Source organism: Amphiura filiformis, chromosome 8 (genome assembly GCF_039555335.1).
Source record: "Amphiura filiformis chromosome 8, Afil_fr2py, whole genome shotgun sequence".
NCBI lineage: Eukaryota > Metazoa > Echinodermata > Ophiuroidea > Amphilepidida > Amphiuridae > Amphiura > Amphiura filiformis.
The window spans coordinates 62,449,795-62,470,448 of NC_092635.1; the positions used below are offsets into that span (position 1 = coordinate 62,449,795).

General features: G+C 37.0%; 2 protein-coding genes across 2 annotated transcripts in view; one reads left to right on the plus strand and one right to left on the minus strand.

The window, feature by feature from the left end:
• Positions 1 to 1,023: 1,023 nt before the first annotated feature.
• On the minus strand, positions 1,024 to 13,372 carry LOC140159333 (epoxide hydrolase 4-like). Its single transcript, XM_072182777.1, has 6 exons — positions 12,927 to 13,372; positions 10,658 to 10,782; positions 8,843 to 8,925; positions 8,053 to 8,251; positions 5,630 to 5,796; positions 1,024 to 4,119 (listed from the first exon to the last, which is right to left on the minus strand). The coding sequence occupies exons 1-6, from the start codon at positions 13,125 to 13,127 to the stop codon at positions 3,854 to 3,856; spliced, it is 1,041 nt and encodes a 346-aa protein (XP_072038878.1). The 5' UTR covers positions 13,128 to 13,372; the 3' UTR covers positions 1,024 to 3,853.
• A 6,546-nt stretch (positions 13,373 to 19,918) lies between these two features.
• LOC140159334 (molybdopterin synthase catalytic subunit-like) overlaps positions 19,919 to 20,654 on the plus strand; it is a 45,325-nt gene continuing 44,589 nt past the window's right edge. The window contains exon 1 of the mRNA XM_072182778.1: positions 19,919 to 20,057. The gene's annotated coding sequence lies outside the window, so the exon portion shown is untranslated. The remainder of the gene's footprint in view (positions 20,058 to 20,654) is intronic.

Sequence of the window (20,654 nt, forward strand, 5' to 3'; positions counted from 1 at the left end):
TGCAATCAAATTTGAGCCCATTTGTTTGCACTACATTATGTAACTTGACTAATGCTTTGAAAATCAAAAAGAAAAATTGAAATATCTCATTTACTTTTTTAATTATGAATTTTTAATTAAATTCGGGAAAAATGGCACCTTTTGTTAATTAAAATGATTTTTTCAAACATAGTGACCCAAAAACAGTTCCTTTTGGTTTTAATAGGTAAAGAACATTCCAGGCTACCATTATACATCAAAAAATTTAAAACAAAACAATTCTATATTTATTTTAAGTTCAGATTTCCGGAAATTCCTAAGATTTCCCAAACGGAAATATCACGAACTCGGAAGGGAAGGTAGTATGAAGGTCAAACAACCACCAAAATGTGTATTTTTACCCACACTATAATATTATACCAATAACTCAATTTGGCCAAAAGTGGATGCAAGGGGTTTTGAAACAAAGCTCTTCATGTACTGAAGATAGCAATGACAATGTTATCTACTGAAGATATCAATGACAAATGTCATCTACTGAATATAGCAATGATCTGATGATAACATTTAGAAAAAGTCAGAGGACATCTCTCATTCACCGTGTGTAATGAATTGACTACGTAAAAATCAGACACTCATCGGTATAGGCTAACTGCACGTATCCGCTCCTTTTGAAAGCTGTATCTTGCTAAACAAATGTATTTAGGCCATAATATCACATATTGATTTGAGTATGTTATCGTCATATTACATGCAAAAAATTTAAAAAACTTAAAAAACCGACACACATACCTGACGTAATAATTTAAACTCAGCGCTGATATGTACAGAAGGCTGTGTGCTACCATTAATACTACAGCCAAGGAAGGTCCATTCATAAAAATATTAAACTCACTTGATAGTATGAACCATAACGTATATTTGAGCCAAATTTTGACATCATTCGGGTATTTTTCTTGTTTGTACCACGCAATATTTATAAATTTTGCATGGAAACCACCACTTTATGCAAATTGATCATGCATGACTCATGGCTACTTGACGTAATTTGCCTTCTGCTTGGCTGATCGATATCAAATCAAATTTTATTGGAATAACACTTTCATTACATCTGACGGTGCATCCAATAGACATGAAAAAGTTGCAAAAATAGTACAGAAATACAAGAAATTAATTAGGAATTGAAAAACTATGTACAATTGATACATACACGGTATATACACAATTAGGCCCATCTGGGCGAAATTATTAGAAAACACAAATTATATATACGGCCATGTGTATTGAACTCGCCACCCTTAGCGTTACATCACAAATATTATGAATTTTTACACCAATCAAGTTTCAAATTAGAATATCTCCACAACTATCAACCCTAAACTAGCAAAAGTATACAAGCAATTTAAATATACACATTTCAACTCATTGCACAGGGTGACCTTGAAGTTATACAGGATGAAATTAAAAATCCAAATAAAAAATGGGTCACTTAATGCATTTTTTGCAGTTATAAACTGAAAGTAAACAACATTGATTTGGTTAGAGGTTAGGGGGAGCCTGCTGACTTTGGCTTGTACTGAGATGTTGATGCGTCTAATGCACTCCCCTTTCGGGACTCGTGCATTAGACGCACCAACATCTCAGTATGTGCATTATTTTGTACAAAATTTTCACTGCCAGCAAGTGATACGCATGTATTAACCTATAATTATTAAACTTAAAACATCAATTTTGGACATATCCAGTTCAGGCTTTCAGCCCATAATATGTGGAATGCAGGGCCGGATTTACCTTCTGCTGCCCCCAGGACATGGGAACATGACTGCCACCCTGGCTCTTTGGTCCTTGAGCAGGGCAACATGAATGCACCCTGGCTCTTTGGCCCTGGGCATGGCAACGTGATTGCCCCTGGCTCCTTGGATCAAGGTGTTACACCCCACTCATATCACTGTAACCTAATCTTTTCCAAGCCGTCCCAATGACTCATCCCAGAATTGACCTGGAAAAGTGCTAAAATCCCACGGGGATGAAAAGTGTCTTCACACTGCACAAAAATTTGCTATTTAAATGCTAAGGGAGTGAAAAGTGCCCAGGTTGACTTTGTGTTATGATATTTCCTCTACTTTTTTTTTTACTTTTTTTTTTTCCCTCTTTTTTTAATTATTTTTTTCCTCTCAAAATTTTGTCTCCCTAGATCATGGTCCCTTGGCATGTGCCCACTGCACCTTGTGGTAAATCCAGCCCTGGTGGAGTATACATAATTAGATCTAGATACTCCAATTTCAAATGCAACAGTTGCTACTTTCACTTCAATCCATATCAGTGACCACAAACCCAGGAATACAGTGCGCAAAAGAATTAAGGTACCAGTTATTTTCACCCATATCCTAAACAAAGAAAAATATGTTAAAATTAACACAAGAACCCAATACATGTACTGCACTCTTTAGCTCTGCTTTAAGACCTCATTTGTTGAAAATTAAAGAAACTGTGATCTAAAACCTAAGGGAGGGAAAAAAACTGAAAAGTTGCACTTTTGTGTTCTAATCAATGAAAGCAAGACACTAGTTTTAATGTGCTAATCAATGGAAAACACAGCGCTAGTTCTCTTTTTCAAGAATGCATTGTGTACAAATCACTTGAATTTACATCTTCCTCTGGTTTCCCCTGGTTTCTTTAAATTCTCAACTAATTTCAACAAATTTTGACATATCTGACTTTGTTTAGGATATACAGGGGTGAACATAACTGGTGCCTTAATTCTATTGCACTCTGTATGTCAGCATACCCAAAGCCTTTAAAACATACATGAAATAAGCATTTGTCAAATGGGTGAAATTGAGTTTCCAGTATTTGTCTTACTACCCATACATGTATCAAAGTGTGTATGAAAAAGAGAACTATTTAATCAATTATTAACTATAGTTACTTGCCATTATGTGCTGTGCACTGCCCCATTTCTTAGGATACCAACATCTAAGGAGCCCTGGGCCAATTGCATCCTATCTTGCTAAGGTATACATGTTATTTGGCATCATTCTAAAGCTTATTTGCTCTTTACCACTATATTTTATATCAAAACATCAAAAGGCAAAATGTTACCAATACGTTCCTGGTTTAGTGGGAACAGGTCACAATAATTATTTCTTAAATCTTACATGATGGTTAGTTCTATTAACACTCATAACCTTACTATGATAAATTCAGAAAGAATATCTCCTTCAGCCTTTCTATTTATTTACTTACTACCACCGGTACATCAGTGTTTACGAAATGATGCCGATAAACCATTTGAGTCTTAATTATTTACTTAATACCACCGGTACATCAGTGTATGAAATGATGCCGATAAACCATTTTAGATTGATTGGTGTCTATTCTATCTTTATCTATTTTTTATCTAGTTAATTGATGCCTTGAAATTTGCCACCGACAAATGAGACTTTGTGGTAATTTCTGCCACATTTCCATTTTAAAATCTGAGTATTTTTGTTTCATTCATACACCTGAATTTCAGCCTTTTTTTCACTTGGGATGTAACGATGCCAATAATGAGGTTTAGCCATGCAAGTTGGGTACTTAAAGATCACTTGCCTTAAGTTCAGAAAATCCTACGGCGACTTGCCTTAAAATTGGGCTACTTTGAGCAACCTTTTTGGCATAATTTTGGCAACTACATGTAAGATGAAGTGTGCTTTCAGATCACCAGTAACAATTTAATTTTTATCATAAAACCGGCTTTCTTTTTCTTTTCTTAATACGTCTTTGTAATACAAAAGATATGATGGGACTGGTAACTTCTAGCCTGTCCTGCATCTGGTTGGGTTCTTGCAAAATGTTCTTCACAGTTGTATAACTTATAAGTATCAACAAATCACTCACTACTACCTAAAAACTCCCTCATGATGATGTTCACTATAACCGGTTCGTCTTGTTGTACAAAATGACTTGCACCAGAGACCTTCTTTAGTGTTAAGTCTTTTACAAACTTGTTATGACCGGGCAAGATATCTTTGTCAAAGGCCTTATCCTCTTCACCCCAAATAAGTAGCGATGGGGAGGTGACCACTGGGTTGTGACGCGGCTCAGCTGGATACCTCCACCATGCACGATAGTAGTTGATTGCAGCTGAGCAAGAACCTGCAAAATAAAAACGAAAAGAAAAATTTCACAACAGATAATTTTGACTACTCAATAAATTTAAAAATTAGTTAATTACTAAGTGAAAACTTAGTGTCCGTTTTCAGAGCCACCTCTGACTTTCTCAAAGCTGGTATTGATTTATACCTAAAGTTGACTGACAGGAAGATGCCTCACTTCTGGTAATGAGATTATATATACTTATATGTAGTCACAGTCAGCAGCTGTAAGCAGTGGATCATAAATATGACTCAAGAGTGTAGACTCCTTCACCCCTGTTCATGGCTGCTCACCTAGTGCTCTTTTGAGGGATGTGAATCAAATGGGCTAGTTCAAGCTTGTAATACCCGGGTGTAATACATGACTGTATAAATAGCCCATTAGGCCAAAAAAAATTTGTTTGATTGTCTTCAGCTGCTGACCCTAATCTGGAAAAAAGGTTTTTTGTTTTACTGTATAAACCAACACCTTCCCTATTTTGGAAATTCCAGAAAAAGTTGTTTTCAATATTTTTGACATCCTAAGAAGAGTGTTTAAAACAGTTTCTTCACACTTCTAAACCGTTTTAAAAAACATGAATGAAGTGGTATACAGTTGAAAATATATATGCCAATTCATACTTATTTGGGCTATTTGTTAAGCTAAATTTTAAAATAGGCAAACATGTTTTGCCTATAGACATAGCCATAGCTGGGTCCCTGTTGGCTCCATCTCACCCAAAATGTGAAATGATGCGGCCTTGGAGGGTATTTTAAACTACATTATATCACCTGTGTTACATGTTGACAAAAGAATGATGACAGTTTACAACACAAAAGAATCTAACATCAAATTTTAAGTGGGTTTGATCCACCCAATTGGGCAGTCACAACACCAGTTTGGTGCTGCAGGGACCCAGTTATGGCCGACCAAATCCTGACCATGACTTGGCTTGTTGGATTTGTCTATATTATAAAAAAAAATCTAACCAATTCTACCCTTGGAAGGGATCTATGGACAATCAACTTTTTTTTTCTGGCTTTATGTTTACTATTCTAGTTATACATGTACAAATATTGAATGTTTATGAGTACAATGATAAGAACATTTTCATTTGGTGAAATATGGACTGTTCCATTCAGTGAGGCTTTGCAAGTGTAATGGAATAGTTCATAATCACCAAAGGAAAATATAATTTCCATTGAACAAATACAAATATCAAATATTTGTTTTAATATAACTTGCATATAAATTCCTGTTCTTCCACTTAATTTTATCAATCACCAGGGAAAACAAAATAAATAAATAAAAATGTCTAAACTACCCATGCCTATAATTTGAGGTGGTCACAGCAAGCCTATGCTCACATTTGTCAGCGTTGCCATAGCTTCGTGCAATTCTAAATTGACTATTGGTCGCACAGAGTGCAAAAGTCTTTTTTTAGCTTGACACTAAATATAGCAAAAATAAATTAGCCAATCAAATAAGAAGATTTTTTTGTATGATCTTATGTATAATTATTGGAATTTACCTGGTTGAGAAGCTGCAAACTTAAATGCTTCCACGTCATCATCTGTTACATTCTGTTTATTCCTCAAACCCATCTGGTCACCTTTATAGCAGTCTCTAATAGAATCGTAATCTCCAGCAGAAATCATCATCTCTGGCAGGACTGGAATTTGAAAGAATATCATGTACCTGCATGGCAAGATATTGAGTACATTACAAAAGGTTTACTACATTCAACACCTCTTCCTATTTGCCCTTTGCACAGATCCGCCATCTTGCTACCAAAATGAGGTTCTCCATGCAAACGCATGAGCAAAAAGTGCATTTTTATTTCTCCCGCTTTTTTAGAAGTGCATCAGAAGGCTTTTGCAAAGCATACGCGGTAATTAAAGCATGTGTTTGACGGGGGTACACACACACACAACACACACTTTGTGGATAGAACCTCATTTTGAGATGACCATGTAAAGGGTCAATACCTTTATACAGAAGACAACTTTTGTTTAACGTATGCATACGCATGTAAAACTTGTTGTGCCCAGAATGCCATTTTATTCTGTACCTTTATTGCTGATACCAACAGTCTTCTTGTAATTTATTTGTCTACCTGGATGATTGAGAATATAATATAATTACTGAGAGTTTTAGTGTCAGTAAGCAGCTTGATCTTGAAGCTGCATGGTGTGCAAAAACCTATAACAACATCGGACTCATTCCCCTTGATCATGTCACATATTTGGGCCAAAAAGACACTATTTTGTGGTTATAGAATAGAATGTGCCTCACCTATTATTTACAAGTTACTGCCTCGGATACATTATTTGGGTGTTAAGGTGGTACTACACCCCTGGCCAATTTTGTGCCTATTTTTGCATTTTTCTCAAAAATTATAGCGCATTGGATGATAAGTAAGATATGTATATTATAGGGGCAAGGACTACAACTACTGCACTGGAAATTTTATTTCAGCACAGACAACAGTTGTGGAGTTACAGTCAAAAATGACGGAAAACCAATATTTGATCAATAAATCAATAACTACTTGTCTTGAGTCACTGAAATGCCAGTGTAGTAACTGGATTCCTTGCCCCTATAATACATAACTTTTGTTACCAGTGTATTATTAGTTTTTGAGAAAAATGCAAAAATAGTCACCAATTTATCAAGGGGTGTAGTACCACCTTAAGGATACTATTCCTCTATTTCTTAATTACATGTTTTGAGGTGGTTTTTAAAATGCAGGATCACCACTGATCATTATCTTAACCAAGATGCATCATCACTACTACAATCCCTTCAAGAGTCAACAATTTGCAGCCACACAAGTTGGTTTGAAGATGTATCTGGGATATCGCAGCCATCACCAAATGTAAGCCCAGATAAATTAAATAATTTAATCCTCAACATGCAGGTGTCAACTACTGACGATAATTTCAATTTTTTCTTTAAATATTCTAAAAATTCAGAATTGTTCATTTTCATTACCATATTTGGAATCAGACATTAAAATGGGTACAAAACAAGCCTAGTATTGGTTCAGTGGGTCTTGAGATAGCTCTTGCTATTTTGAGAAAATATCTCAAATCTCAAGACTTTTTACATTGAAGCCTATGGCTAGCACACAGAGCATTAACATGTGTATGATTGACTGTGTTTATACGTACATACATATGTGACAGCTCCAACCCAGAACAAGTAGCCAGGCATGTTTTTGGGTTATACATGTATGCCTTTAAAGATGACATTCCCATAAAGAAAGTAAAATTTTGGAATTCCTAATTTCATGGTATTGACCTTGGGACTAAGTGGACTTTCAAATCCTTGAAAGTACTTATTAAAAAGAGGTTTATTTAATCAATAATTGACAGTTGAACTATGATAATCCCTATTCAATCCTGTGTAAAGCAGGAAACTTATTAGCCCAATTACTCAGAATAGTAATTCACGAAAATATCAAGGTATCATTTACAAAATTATCCATATCTTGAAAAGTTTCAATCCTATTGGATTCCTTGCCCCTATAATATACATAACTTTTGTTACCAATGTGTAGTTATTTTTTGAGAAAAATGCAAAATTAGTCACAAAATTTATCAAGGGGTGTAGAACCACATATAAACCATCTCACAAGTTAGGTCTTCTTCAAGGCACCAAGTCAACAATACCTAGAAAAGTTGTTTTTTTGCGGAATACACATCCCTCTTACGCACTACACTAACCAATCATGGGCCGTACAATGTATAGACTGCTCTGCATTCCCTTTTTGATTTTCTCATGGTTGGATCAGATGATCAGAACAGGATTGGTGAATTTTCCATGGTCAGAGGGAATAGAGGGATGATAAATTAAAATGGTCTAATACAGTAGACTATACAATGTAGGTAATTTGATAGAGGGGTGACGTCAGACATTGTACGTTAAAGTATTAATAAATTTACAACTTACCAAGACAGGTATTTTTGTCTTATGTTGTCATAATAATGTTCATTAAAACGGTCTGGATGTGGAACATTCATGCAGATAAGCTTATCTACCAGATCAGGGTAATCCATAGCAAATGTCCATGCAACTAGGCCACCCCAATCATGGGCTACTAGAACACAGGAACTATAACCAAGAGCTTCTATCACACCCTTCACATCACCTACATAATTGACAAAAATTAAAACAACAGTATTTATATAATATTGTCACATATGTAAAAGTATGTTAAAGTTATTGACGGGGATGTCCTCTTTTGGTCTATATGCTGTCGCTGGTACGCTCGCCTTTTAATCCCAAGATTGTGGGTTTGAGTCCCGACAGGACCGCATGTGGCTGGTGAAGGAGCAGGATACTTATATGTGGTTAACAGTTTATGTGATCGGTTTGTGACAGAAATGAATGGTGGCAGCAGTGGTCCCTTTCTCTTGCTTTCAAAAGCAATGCATTGCCAAAAGCTCTCCTATTGAAAATAATGCACTGATTTGTGCCTCCTACACTGAGAAATTCAAACAATATGTTGCTTTTGAAAGCAATGCATTGCCAAAACCTCTACTATTGGCTGCCTTAAGAACATGTTGCTTTCTTAAAAGCAACTATTTGCTTTTGAAAGCAATGCGTTGTCGCAATACGACATGTGACTCATTCCCCTTGATTATATATTTGATTTGATTTTCAAAAGAAATATTGCTGCAGTTTTGTGAAAACATTTAGATCAGATATTAATTCCATGATTATTTCTATAATTTCTTACCAACAAGTTTTGACATTTCGTAGTTATGCATTCCAGATAACACTTCCGATTCACAATAGCCTCTCATATCCACAGCCACCACACTGAAGAAAATAATAGAAAATATTGTGACATAGTGAGTACAGGTTGTGATGAAGATAAAGAAGGTTTTAATGTAAGGAATAACTTTTTTCATGTGCAGCCACCAAATAGGTACATTTTTGTACCACCGGGGTGTAACAAGCAGGTAAACCGGGTCACAAACAAAGTCCATAGGCCCAAGGGTTCAGGGGCCGAGCAAAAGTGAAAATAGGGATAGGGCTGATTTTATAAAGGAGATGTTAAAAGGGCCTCACACTGCTTCTTGTCCATGGGCCCCAAGGCTCTTGCTTGTTGCTGCAGCCCTGTATGCCATCTCACCATCAAAAATCTCACACAACATGAGAACAAATAGGAAACTACAGAGTGCACAACTGTAAAAACTGAAAAGGAATCTCATGATACCTGGGCAAAAATGTTTAAGTGTCATGCTATATACTTCTAGACAAAAAGAGGCTTTCAAACAAACAATTAGGCTTAATCCTTATAAGCGTAGATTGTTTATCAAATATGAGCAGTATCTGACTTTTGTTGACTTTTGATTGTTGTATTCTGGAACGTTATTTCTATACAAGTTACATAAATTTTATTGAATTAAAGTTTTAACTTCAACACTACACTATTTTTCGCTCACCTGGAACGTTTTCACTTGTCCGACTAGCGTCTTCAGCAGATGGTGATGCTGTGTTGATACCTTGTCTACAATCGGGATATCTCTCACTGATGACGTCATATGATTGACAGAATGACGTCATAGGATGTTACGATGTAGCGCCGCCCCCCCCCCCTGGGCATCAGCAAGTTATCCCAAATAGGATCTATTTCTAGTCCTTGGTCACGATTTAGTCTTGGTTTTTGTGAAGAACGCGCTAAAGAACTGCGGTTACCAAGACTGGACTTTCTTTCGTGGTCAGCCCAAAGACAAAGACAGTTCTTCTCAGAACCGAGACACGGAAACAGCTAACAAAGGATTTGTCACCCTACCTTACATAGAAGGTCTTTCTGAGAAGCTACGCAGAGCGTTCAGGACTGCGGGAGTTTCAACTACCTTCAAACCTCAAAATACACTTAGGAGTGCGCTAGCCCCTAAAGACAAGACAGAACCTGTTAAACAATCTGGGATTGTGTATCAAATTGACTGTGCTGATTGTGACGCGAGTTATATCGGCGAGTCTGCCAGGAAGCTTGAGAAAAGGCTTAGTGAACACAAGTCCACTGCCGGCAGCTCTAAATCAGCGGTCAGAGAACATGTAGTGAGATCTAAAGGTCACCAGATTGATTGGGAAAACATCAAGGTGCTTGAACGGGAGCAAAAAGAATTTTCCCGGAGAGTTCTTGAAGCCATACAAATAAGGACTCAAAAACCAAGACTAAATCGTGACCAAGGACTAGATATTAGATCCTATTTGGGATAACTTGCTAATGCCCAGGGGGGGGGGGCGGCGCTACATCGTAACATCCTATGCGTCATTCTGTCAATCATAAGACGTCATCAGTGAGAGATATCCCGATTGTAGACAAGATATCAACACAGCATCACCATCTGCTGAAGTGAAAACGTTCCAGGTGAGCAAAAAATAGTGTAGTGTTGAAGTTAAAACTTTAATTCATTTTATCTACCACTACGTATGAATATCCACTTGTATATAAATTTTATTGTTGTTATCTTTATAAATTAAATATGCAAATGTTTTAAACATATCATAAATTATTCATAAAATCATAATTTTTTATTACCGATAATCCTTCTTGAATTCCTTGAGTTGATAGCGCCATGAATACCAGCACTCAGGAAAGCCATGAAGGAAAAGCATCAAAGGTTTACTGCATGATCCTGCTGCTACATAATGGAGACGAACATCCTGTATGTTTTGAAATGAAAGACACTTTTATATGTTACATAAAGTCCCGAATAGAGAAATTACAGTGGATTTTGTAAGCCTGTAGCAATTAGCATTGTGCAGGAAATTCATTGCAAGCGGATTTTCACATGCTACGCTTCTGCGACCTGGCCTTTACGGTAAACACGCCGTTTATCGGAAGCCTTAAATGCAAGTAAATAAACACTGACAGTTCTTAAGGTTTAATATGCATGTAAATATATCATTATACTGACCATACTTTTTAAGTTTTCATTACGGATTTTCTTGAGAAATTATTATTTTAATACATGGTTATATTTTGATCCTTGATATGGCATGCATGCAAAGACACAGCGCGTGAATTGTACGTCCGGTATTGAGCTTCCTTTTTTTTAAGCTTAAAAATTGGGTTACCGGTATGGTACTTGATAATCCTTTACCACGGCCTGGCGAGCCAATGCCGCACCTTGGCACTGAAAAGTTTGCACAACACTGCAGTCACTCAAAATTAAATCTTATTTAATCGAGAAATATACGTACATACTATTACAACGACACGATAGTTTCTATGTGCATACATGTAGAAGATAGAGTGGTCACTCAATCGTCTCCAATTTTCAAACATATTAAGGGGTACTACACCTTGCCAATTTTGTGCCTATTTTTGCATTTTTCTCAAAAATTATACCGCATTGGTGACAAGTAATATATGTATTTTATAGGGGCAAGGACTACAACTACTGCACTGGAAATTTTATTTCAGCACAGACAACAGTTGTGGCGTTACACAGTCAAAAATGAGGGGAAACAAATATTTGATCAATAAATCAGTAACTTTTTGCCTTGAGTTGCTGAATGTTCAGTGCAGTAGTTAATTAACATATTGAAATGCCCTGAGCCTACGGGTGTCTCCCTATCTTTTTCAGGCTTTACCTTTTTTGTGTATGAAACTTTTTTCATCAAATGTAATGACTTCGGTGATGCAATTTTGCATCGCCTTCGACCTGACGAACGGACATTGACCCAGGAGAGTTTGTTGACACCTTCGACATGTGACTTGTTTACTTGCTGTATTTGCACAAGGCGAACATTCCTGATTATTTGCGTATTTTCGGACTTTCATTTATAAATGAAACCCAAATTATTCCTTTTGTTAATTAATTGACGCAAATTGCTTATAAATTGTCCCATCACTTCTCTTCCTAGTTATTGTGAATGCGTCTGCGTTTGTGGTCGAGAAATATACGTACATACTATTACAACGACACGATAGTTTCTATGTGCATACATGTAGAAGATAGAGTGGTCACTCAATCGTCTCCAATTTTCAAACATATTAAGGGGGTACTACACCCCTTGCCAATTTTGTGCCTATTTTTGCATTTTTCTCAAAAATTATACCGCATTGGTGACAAGTAATATATGTATTTTATAGGGGCAAGGACTACAACTACTGCACTGGAAATTTTATTTCAGCACAGACAACAGTTGTGGCGTTACACAGTCAAAAATGAGGGGAAACAAATATTTGATCAATAAATCAGTAACTTTTTGCCTTGAGTTGCTGAATGTTCAGTGCAGTAGTTAATTAACATATTGAAATGCCCTGAGCCTACGGGTGTCTCCCTATCTTTTTCAGGCTTTACCTTTTTGTGTATGAAACTTTTTCATCAAATGTAATGACTTCGGTGATGCAATTTTGCATCGCCTTCGACCTGACGAACGGACATTGACCCAGGAGAGTTTGTTGACACCTTCGACATGTGACTTGTTTACTTGCTGTATTTGCACAAGGCGAACATTCCTGATTATTTGCGTATTTTCGGACTTTCATTTATAAATGAAACCCAAATTATTCCTTTTGTTAATTAATTGACGCAAATTGCTTATAAATTGTCCCATCACTTCTCTTCCTAGTTATTGTGAATGCGTCTGCGTTTGTGGTATGCACTATGCAGCGGAAGGTAGACGCATTTCTGCAATGAGGACGGAGAGAGGTGGCGACGTATCAGTAGACGCACTTTTGCGTCCACTCTTTTACATGTTTACGTGCACTTTTACGTCGCAGTTCCCTGGCCCTGCTTGGAATTTTCAACATTTCACTTTCATTTATAGGACATCATGACACTGGTTTATTCCCTTACCTGAGTTCGTAGAAAACCATGCGATCCCAAACTGGCATCTTCCATACATTCTGGCCTAGAATTTCTAACATTTCTTTTGAAATACCACCTTGGACCTTTGAAAATGATAGTGAATGCTGTAACTATAAGCATCAAAACCCCAATAACTGATGCAAGTGCATACATCACACATAGGCGAAAAATATTGCTGAAAAAATTCATTTTAGAAACGTGTTTTTCTAATGCCAAAATTTCAAGTAAGCTTACAGAAAGTTACAGCTACCGTCAGCGTTGACAATTTGCACATTGATTTAGGATCATTTGCGCGCTTGGCATTCAGACTGTTATACAGATTTGTTTACTAAATGTAAATAGAACATTGAAGGAATGACGAAATAAATCGTGAATTGCAAATAATCTGATATCATCAGTCATGCATCACCATGATCACTGGCAATGATTGCTGTTGCATAGATGCCCATGCGCAAAAATTAATTATACATGGGTGACACGCTGTCTGTAATAGATCGTGCCAGCTGATTTCTGGAAAGTAATTGAGTTGAAATGCATCAACAAAACTCCACAGTTGAGGTTATTTTGCTATTTTTCGCCAAAAGTAAAGAGCTAGTTGGGAAGAAAGAAGAGTTGTTTGTAACTGAGTCAACTGTACAGGTGAAAAAACTACTGAGGACCATCATCAATCAACATCCAAGGTAAGCTTAAAACGAAAATGCCAAAATGTTTATCATTGCATGATTGTCAAGAAGGATTCAGAAGATTATAGGGCACACACCACTAAATAATCGTCCCATTGAAATACACGGGAAAATACAAGAAAGTAAGTTTGTTTTTCTACCCCATGTAACAACATTTTTAATATTTTGATCAAACCAATGTCTTAAATAAAGATTAAACTTTTATTTTAATTTAATTTTTTGGGACAAGTTAAGACAAACTTAAAAGATACGAACTCCTGAACAGCGCCATCCCGAATTTCAGCCGACACTTTCGCCTCCTTACCAGTTCGGCCATGATATTGTTCCGAGGGCCTATTACCCATGCACATTCGATTCAGAAAATTTTCTGAACAGATATGTAATGCTGAGCTCCTATTCTATCTTTTTATCAAAACAACCAAGAGTCACTCAAATTTGGTTCCCTCGGGACGCCGATATATTTCGCATAGGTGCTATTTTTTACGAACTATGAAGGGTTACACCAAATGCGGAAGGATTTAGTGTAGTGCACCCTTATAAAGAAAAAATATTTTTGATATTCTTTATTTTTGGAATCAGTGGTCAACATCCTAAAAAAGTGTAATTGCTTTTTATCGCTAGTCACTCCAAAGTTATAAAACAGGGCTCCAAACAAGCTCGGACTGAGTGAAAATATGATACTTTTCGCAATTTTCAGCATTCAAGGGCCAGAGCAACATTTTGACCATGTTAAACTGTATTCATAATCCCATTAACATCAGGAAAGTGACTTTGTTTACAAAAAATATATGTACAATCACAAATTTAACATGACCGAAAAGCGACATGTGATCATTTCACCCCCCCCCCCCCTCTTAGATTAAGGGCGTGTCAATAGGCATATGCCTTAAGTTTGGGGGGGTGTATATGGGTAGATAGAACGGTAATTTGACACTCTAAAATGTTAAATTTCCAAGTTGCATGTATTATTTTTGCAAGATCTAAAATTAAGAAACCCCATCATTAGAATTAATTGATACATTTCTCTCTTGGGAATTGAACATTTGGTCATGAGATAAAAATGCCGTTATTTTGTCATCATTAGGCCATAATATAGTATGCTTTGACTTTAAATGTCTATTGAGACCCAATTAAAGGTTCAGTGATTATTTTCAAAACGGTTATAATTGAGTTTTGATCTTATAATTACATTTTGCATCAAAATAATTCCAAAGATGTTTCATTTTTTCAGCACCGAGATAACCAAAAGTGACCACTTCTATGATATTGGGGCCAAAATAGCTCAATTTCAAGCACGGTCTTAAATTGTCAATTCGACGGGAACTTGCGTTTTGAAGCTAATTTCTCGTATGCGTTTAAGAATGAAATCGCGTATTTGTAGACGGAAATAGAAAAACAGACTTTTTTCTTTGCAAAGACATCAGTTTCAGTCAAAAATCTCAACTTTTTGGCACTTAAAATCAGGTATTAATCATGTCCATAGCATTTAAAAATGAGTCTTGAAGGGCACACACCACTAAATAATCGTCCCATTGAAATACGGGAAAATACAAGAAAGTAAGTTTGTTTTTCTACCCCATGTAACAACATTTTTAATATTTTGATCAAACCAATGTCTTAAATAAAGATTAAACTTTTATTTTAATTTAATTTTTTGGGACAAGTTAAGACAAACTTGAGAGATACGAACTCCTGAACAGCGCCATCCCGAATTTCAGCCGACACGCTCGCCTCCTTACCAGTTCCGGCCATGATATTGTTTCGAGGGCCTATTACCCATGCACATTCGATTCAGAAAATTTTCTGAACAGATATGTAATGCTGAGCTCCTATTCTATCTTTTTTATCAAAACAACCAAGATTCCCTCAAATTTGGTTCCCGCGGGACGCCGATATATTTCGCATAGGTGCTATTTTTTACCGGAACTATGAAGGGTTACACCAAATGCGGAAGGATTTAGTGTAGTGCACCCTATACACGTAGTTTGACCCTGAGACTATCAGGTTTGACCTGTAGACTTCCGACTTCAAAATTCAAAAATAGGCACAAAATTGGCCAGGGGTGTAGTACCCCCTTAAAATATTCAGGGAAATACCAGTACATATGTATACATGTAGGCCTATATAATACTTTATCTGGCAAAACCAAACTACATTGCTCTGTCACCAGCCCAGACTACAGTATAAGGGAACATATATATACACATTAGGGTGCATCAAACGCCCCTCATGTCAACCATATTTTTTGTACCTAGTGTCAAACTGTGCCACTTAACTAGAAAATCATCCCCTCCAAATTTAAATTCAATCGGAGTTCAGGAAGGGGGTCCACCGTGAGCTTTAAGTTCGGACAGAGGCAACCAATAAAAGTCCGGCCGGCAGCTATTGTATTATATATACAGTTATTCACACACATTAATAGCTGCCTTTAGTGAAAGTTTTTAAAGTACTTCATATCTCAGCCAATACTCAATCAAATGCAAATCCATTTGAACTAAGCAAAAAGGCAGCTATTTTCAGACATATTTGAGGTCATAATAATAGCTGCTATGTGCATGTTTCTCTATTTACAGCTGTTTCTGCATGGAAAATGGATCCATCTCACGCTACAAGCTTAAAGATTGTGTATGATACAAATGTAGGTGCATTTAACTAAATGATAAATCAATCAGGCAGCTATTTAGTTTTCATTACTTTATACTGCACATCACTGTGGCTGCCATATGAATAACAATGTAATAAATTGTTTAATATTTATCAGTCCATATGATATGCTTTCTCAGATTAGGTGTCTGTTTTCTATCTTGCTCCACCACTTGCAAGACATTTGATTATGTTCCTCACTCTGGGCAGTAGCTAGGAAATCTGTATGAGATCAGACCACTTTCTGCTGCATCATTTACCACATTGACTGCTCTAACATTGCTAAGCGATAGCAGTAAAGCTAAGGACTCGGGCCAATCAATTACATTCAAGCAGTCATGTATGTCCAAACTGCTGTATGTATACATGTAGCATCAAAATCTCTCTAATGCAGAATCACAGTGAACAGTTTCCGCAAGGCACTGTGACAACAAAGCACCAGCTATCAAAGATATGTGAATTTGTTGTATTTGCAACAATAATCTAAAGTTCCTGCTGGATAGCATGCAGTGTTGCTTCTGACCTATACCCTGTGTGGGTAAGTCACTTCTGACCTGCCATGGAATGATCTTCACTTGTACAAGCGCCTCCTGCAGTATGCCGATATCAATTTCGGTGTTGCAACAAGTACATGTATCTCACCAAAGAGATGGCACCGCTTGCTCTCTTCAGTGGAAAGGTACCAGTAGGCCTACAATAGAGACAAGCTTTAGCAAGAAGGCTACTTGAACTTAAACCTGATGCAGCAGCACTAAAGCCATATATTCTCTTGGCGCAGGCTTTGGAAAGCCAAAGTTCCCTGACCCTGAGAATATCACTTAGTCAACAGTCGTCCTAGCTGATTTTGCAGGCAAGGTTCACTATGAACATCCTGCAGATCAATGACAAATTCCTAGCAGACAATGTTGACACTTGGCCTGAGTCCTTAGTTTATCTGCAATCGCTTAGCAATGTTAGAGCCGTCAATGTAGCTCAATGTGGTAATGATGCAGCAGAATGTGGCGTGAAACTCAGTGCAGATTTCCTAGCTGCTGCCCAGAGTTAGGAATGTCTTGCAAGTGGTGGAGCAAGATAGAAAACGGACACCTAATCTGAGAGAGCGTAAACTGAATGATGTTACCCAATTTACCAATATCATATGGACTGATAAGCAACATAGATAAGTACATTTATTACATTGTTATTCATATGGCAGCCACAGTGATGTTCAGTATAAAGTAATGAAAACTAAATAGCTGCCTGATTGATTTGTCATTAAGCAAAAGGCACCAATCATGCAAACTTTAAGCTCGCAGCATGCGATGGACCCATTTCCCATGCAGAAATGGCTGTAAAAAGAGAAACATGCACATGGCAGCTATTATTATGACTTCAATTATGTCTGAAAATAGCTGCCTTTTTGCTTAGTTCAAATGGATTTGCATTTTATTGAGTTTTGGCTGAGATATGAGGTACTATAAAAACATTCACTAAAGGCAGCTATTAATATGTATGTATAACTGTAATAAAACAATTTTGGCTAAATAATATTCAGCATTTAGTAACTAGTAGTTTCACGCCTCACGGCGATCGTCAGACTATTGCTCTGTTGTTGTTATGATCCTTGATTACGGAACCGAAAAAAATATACGCAAAGTAGGCCTACGCGGATAGGTCTCACATAAAGACGCGTGGATATGAAACATACGAAAAGTCGACCCACGCGGATAGGCCTACGTGAAATAGATGTGAATTTCGCGAAAATTTAATGGCACCGCAAATCAAAAATCAAAACAACAACTTAATTACGCCTACTTTTTTTTCTTGCGTGGCGACATTTTGAGATAAGTTCGGATTTTTTTGTTTAAGAGGGTTTCTTCTGACATTTTTAGAATATAAAGTTTTTCTTCTAGACAAAGATTGCATTGACCGCATTCACGTCTCATAGTGTTTGATTGCTTAACTATTTCCCAGATGATTTCGTGTAATTGGAATTAGGCCTACTTCTTTTAAGGTTCCAAACATGTTTTGAAAGTTCAGTTTCCTTTTCATATTTCTCGTGTCTGAAGGACTTACGTATGGTTACGGAATCGATCTTTGAGCGGTCCTCCTGAAAGTCCTATGTATACTTTAGATTCCACATCAGATGTTACAGTAGCCTTGTACACTATTGCTTCAGTCCAGCATTCTCCTCGGAGGGGACAATTTGCTTTGATTCTACAGTTGCATTTCCTTGCGGTTTCGGTTTGTTTATGAGTCCTTATTTTGATGACCTTATTATTGTGTGACTTGATTATTGACCTCATATTTTTCATGCAACTGTAGCTAACCTTGGTATTATTGCGATTAAATATCTTGTGCAACTTGTGCCCTCGGGGAAAATGCTTGTTTATCAGTTTGATGAATGTTCCGCCGACATTTGTTTTTACGTTCTTGCTGTAAGGCGGGTTAAACCATATTATCTTCCTTGAGCGGTTCTTCTTCTTTCTCGTTTTCCTGTTGTCTTCTTTGTTGCTGCTGAATTTGATGGATCCGTCGTATCCGCTGGATTTCAGTGCTTCGTTGTAACATGGTGCAGCTTTTTCAAATGTTCTTTGGTTCGATGATAGCCTGTTGATTCTCTTTTCTATGGCGGCAGGGATGTGCTTGATGATTTGTGGAGGATGGTTGGACTGTTTGTTAATGTACATTGGCTCATTATTTGGTTTCTTGTACGGTTGATGCACGCCGGTTGCCAAGTTCATGTTTATGTCGAGGTAGTTCACTGATTTCAGGTTTGTCTCCACAGTTATTTTGAGGTTCAGAGACTGAAATATACTTCTGAGTGGTTCTTTAACACTGCGAGACCATCGTCTCTGTATAATCCTACCTGATGTGCATCGAGCTCCTTCTCGATTTTGGTGAGAATATAAAGGCCTACTAGTTCGCATACTTCGGCCCCGTCATATGCCCCCATGGGCACGTCGAATGCGTTATCCATGAATACGTTATACGTTATACGTTATACGTTGAATGCGTTATCCATGGGTAAAACGTGACACTGATAACGCATTCGACGTGCCCATGGGGGCATATGACGGGGCAAGTATGCGAACTAGTAGGCCTTTATATTCTCACCAAAATCGAGAAGGAGCTCGATGCACATCAGGTAGGATTATACAGAGACGATGGTCTCGCAGTGTTAAAGAACCACTCAGGCCCTCAAGCAGATCGTAAACGTAAAAAAATCATACGTATATTTCAGTCTCTGAACCTCAAAATATATTGTTTTTATTAAACTAGCTCTACCTTGTTAAAAATTGGTATTGAGCACTGTGAAACGACTATCGAGTGACTATTTATGTTATTATGTATAACTGTATATATAATTCAATAGCTGCCGGCCGGACTTTTACTGGTTGCCTCTGTCCGAACTTTAAGCTCACGGTGGACCCCCTTCCCGACCTCCGATTGAATTTAAATTTGGAGGGGATGATTTTCTAGTTAAATGGCACAGTTTGACACCAGGTACAAAAAATATGGTTGACATGAGGGGCGTTTGATGCACCCTAATACACATGCTATAATGTAAGATGAGGGGAAGGAGTTTCTTACTACAACATCCCAATTATTTTTTGTGTTAATATCTTCCAGTTTGTTTATTTTGTCATTTCAGTTTATCTATAATTCAAGACAATTTGGTGCTCTCTGTTAACCAAGAATATGTGAGTCTAGATGATGATACAGTGCTGCATTTAGAAAACAATGATGAAATTGCTCTAATTCCACCATTAAGTGGAGGATAATAAATATCTTTACACAGCAATAACTGTAGGTAAGTATATCAAATATGCTCAAGCAAGTTAAATGGAATGTCTGGAATATTGAGATACGGTCATGTGTCATGAACTAGGCTACCGGTACCCAATAGGGTGCTTTTGTTTCATCTTGAAGTAATAATTACCTTCCTAATTGTCAGAAGTAAACAGCAAACCTAGACTAATACTGGATAAAATTATGGACACACTGAATTATAGACACATTCATGGACTGTTAGCTCATTTTGTTTCTTTGCCATCTCAAATGTTTTGTTGTGGATTTATTCAATATTGATTGTTGTATATATTCACCATAGAAGTGATGGATTACGTGTAATTACCATAGCAATAGATGAATACAATTTTTAAATATTATCAATTTTAAATATATCACCCTGTACTACAAGCAGGTTGAACTCATCACCTGTGTATGTCTGAAATCATTGATATATACGGTACCTATATCTTTTCAAAGATACTAATAATTCTATAAAATTACTATCCAGGTCTTTATCCCTGTTCTTTGACATCTGTGGTTCAATGCATAGGTACCATGTGAACAGAGGCGGATTTAGGGGCGCCACCTAATTTTTGCAGAGCGGTGCCTGAATTTG

Coding starts and splice junctions, on each gene's coding strand:
- LOC140159333 (XM_072182777.1), bottom strand. CDS start 13,127: ATGAATTTTTTCAGCAATATTTTTCGCCTATGTGTGATGTATGCACTT. Junction 8,926..10,657: donor GAATTCAAGAAGGATTATCG/GTAATAAAAAAT, acceptor TATTTTCTTCAG/TGTGGTGGCTGTGGATATGA. Junction 8,252..8,842: donor CGAAATGTCAAAACTTGTTG/GTAAGAAATTAT, acceptor TCAATTATGTAG/GTGATGTGAAGGGTGTGATA.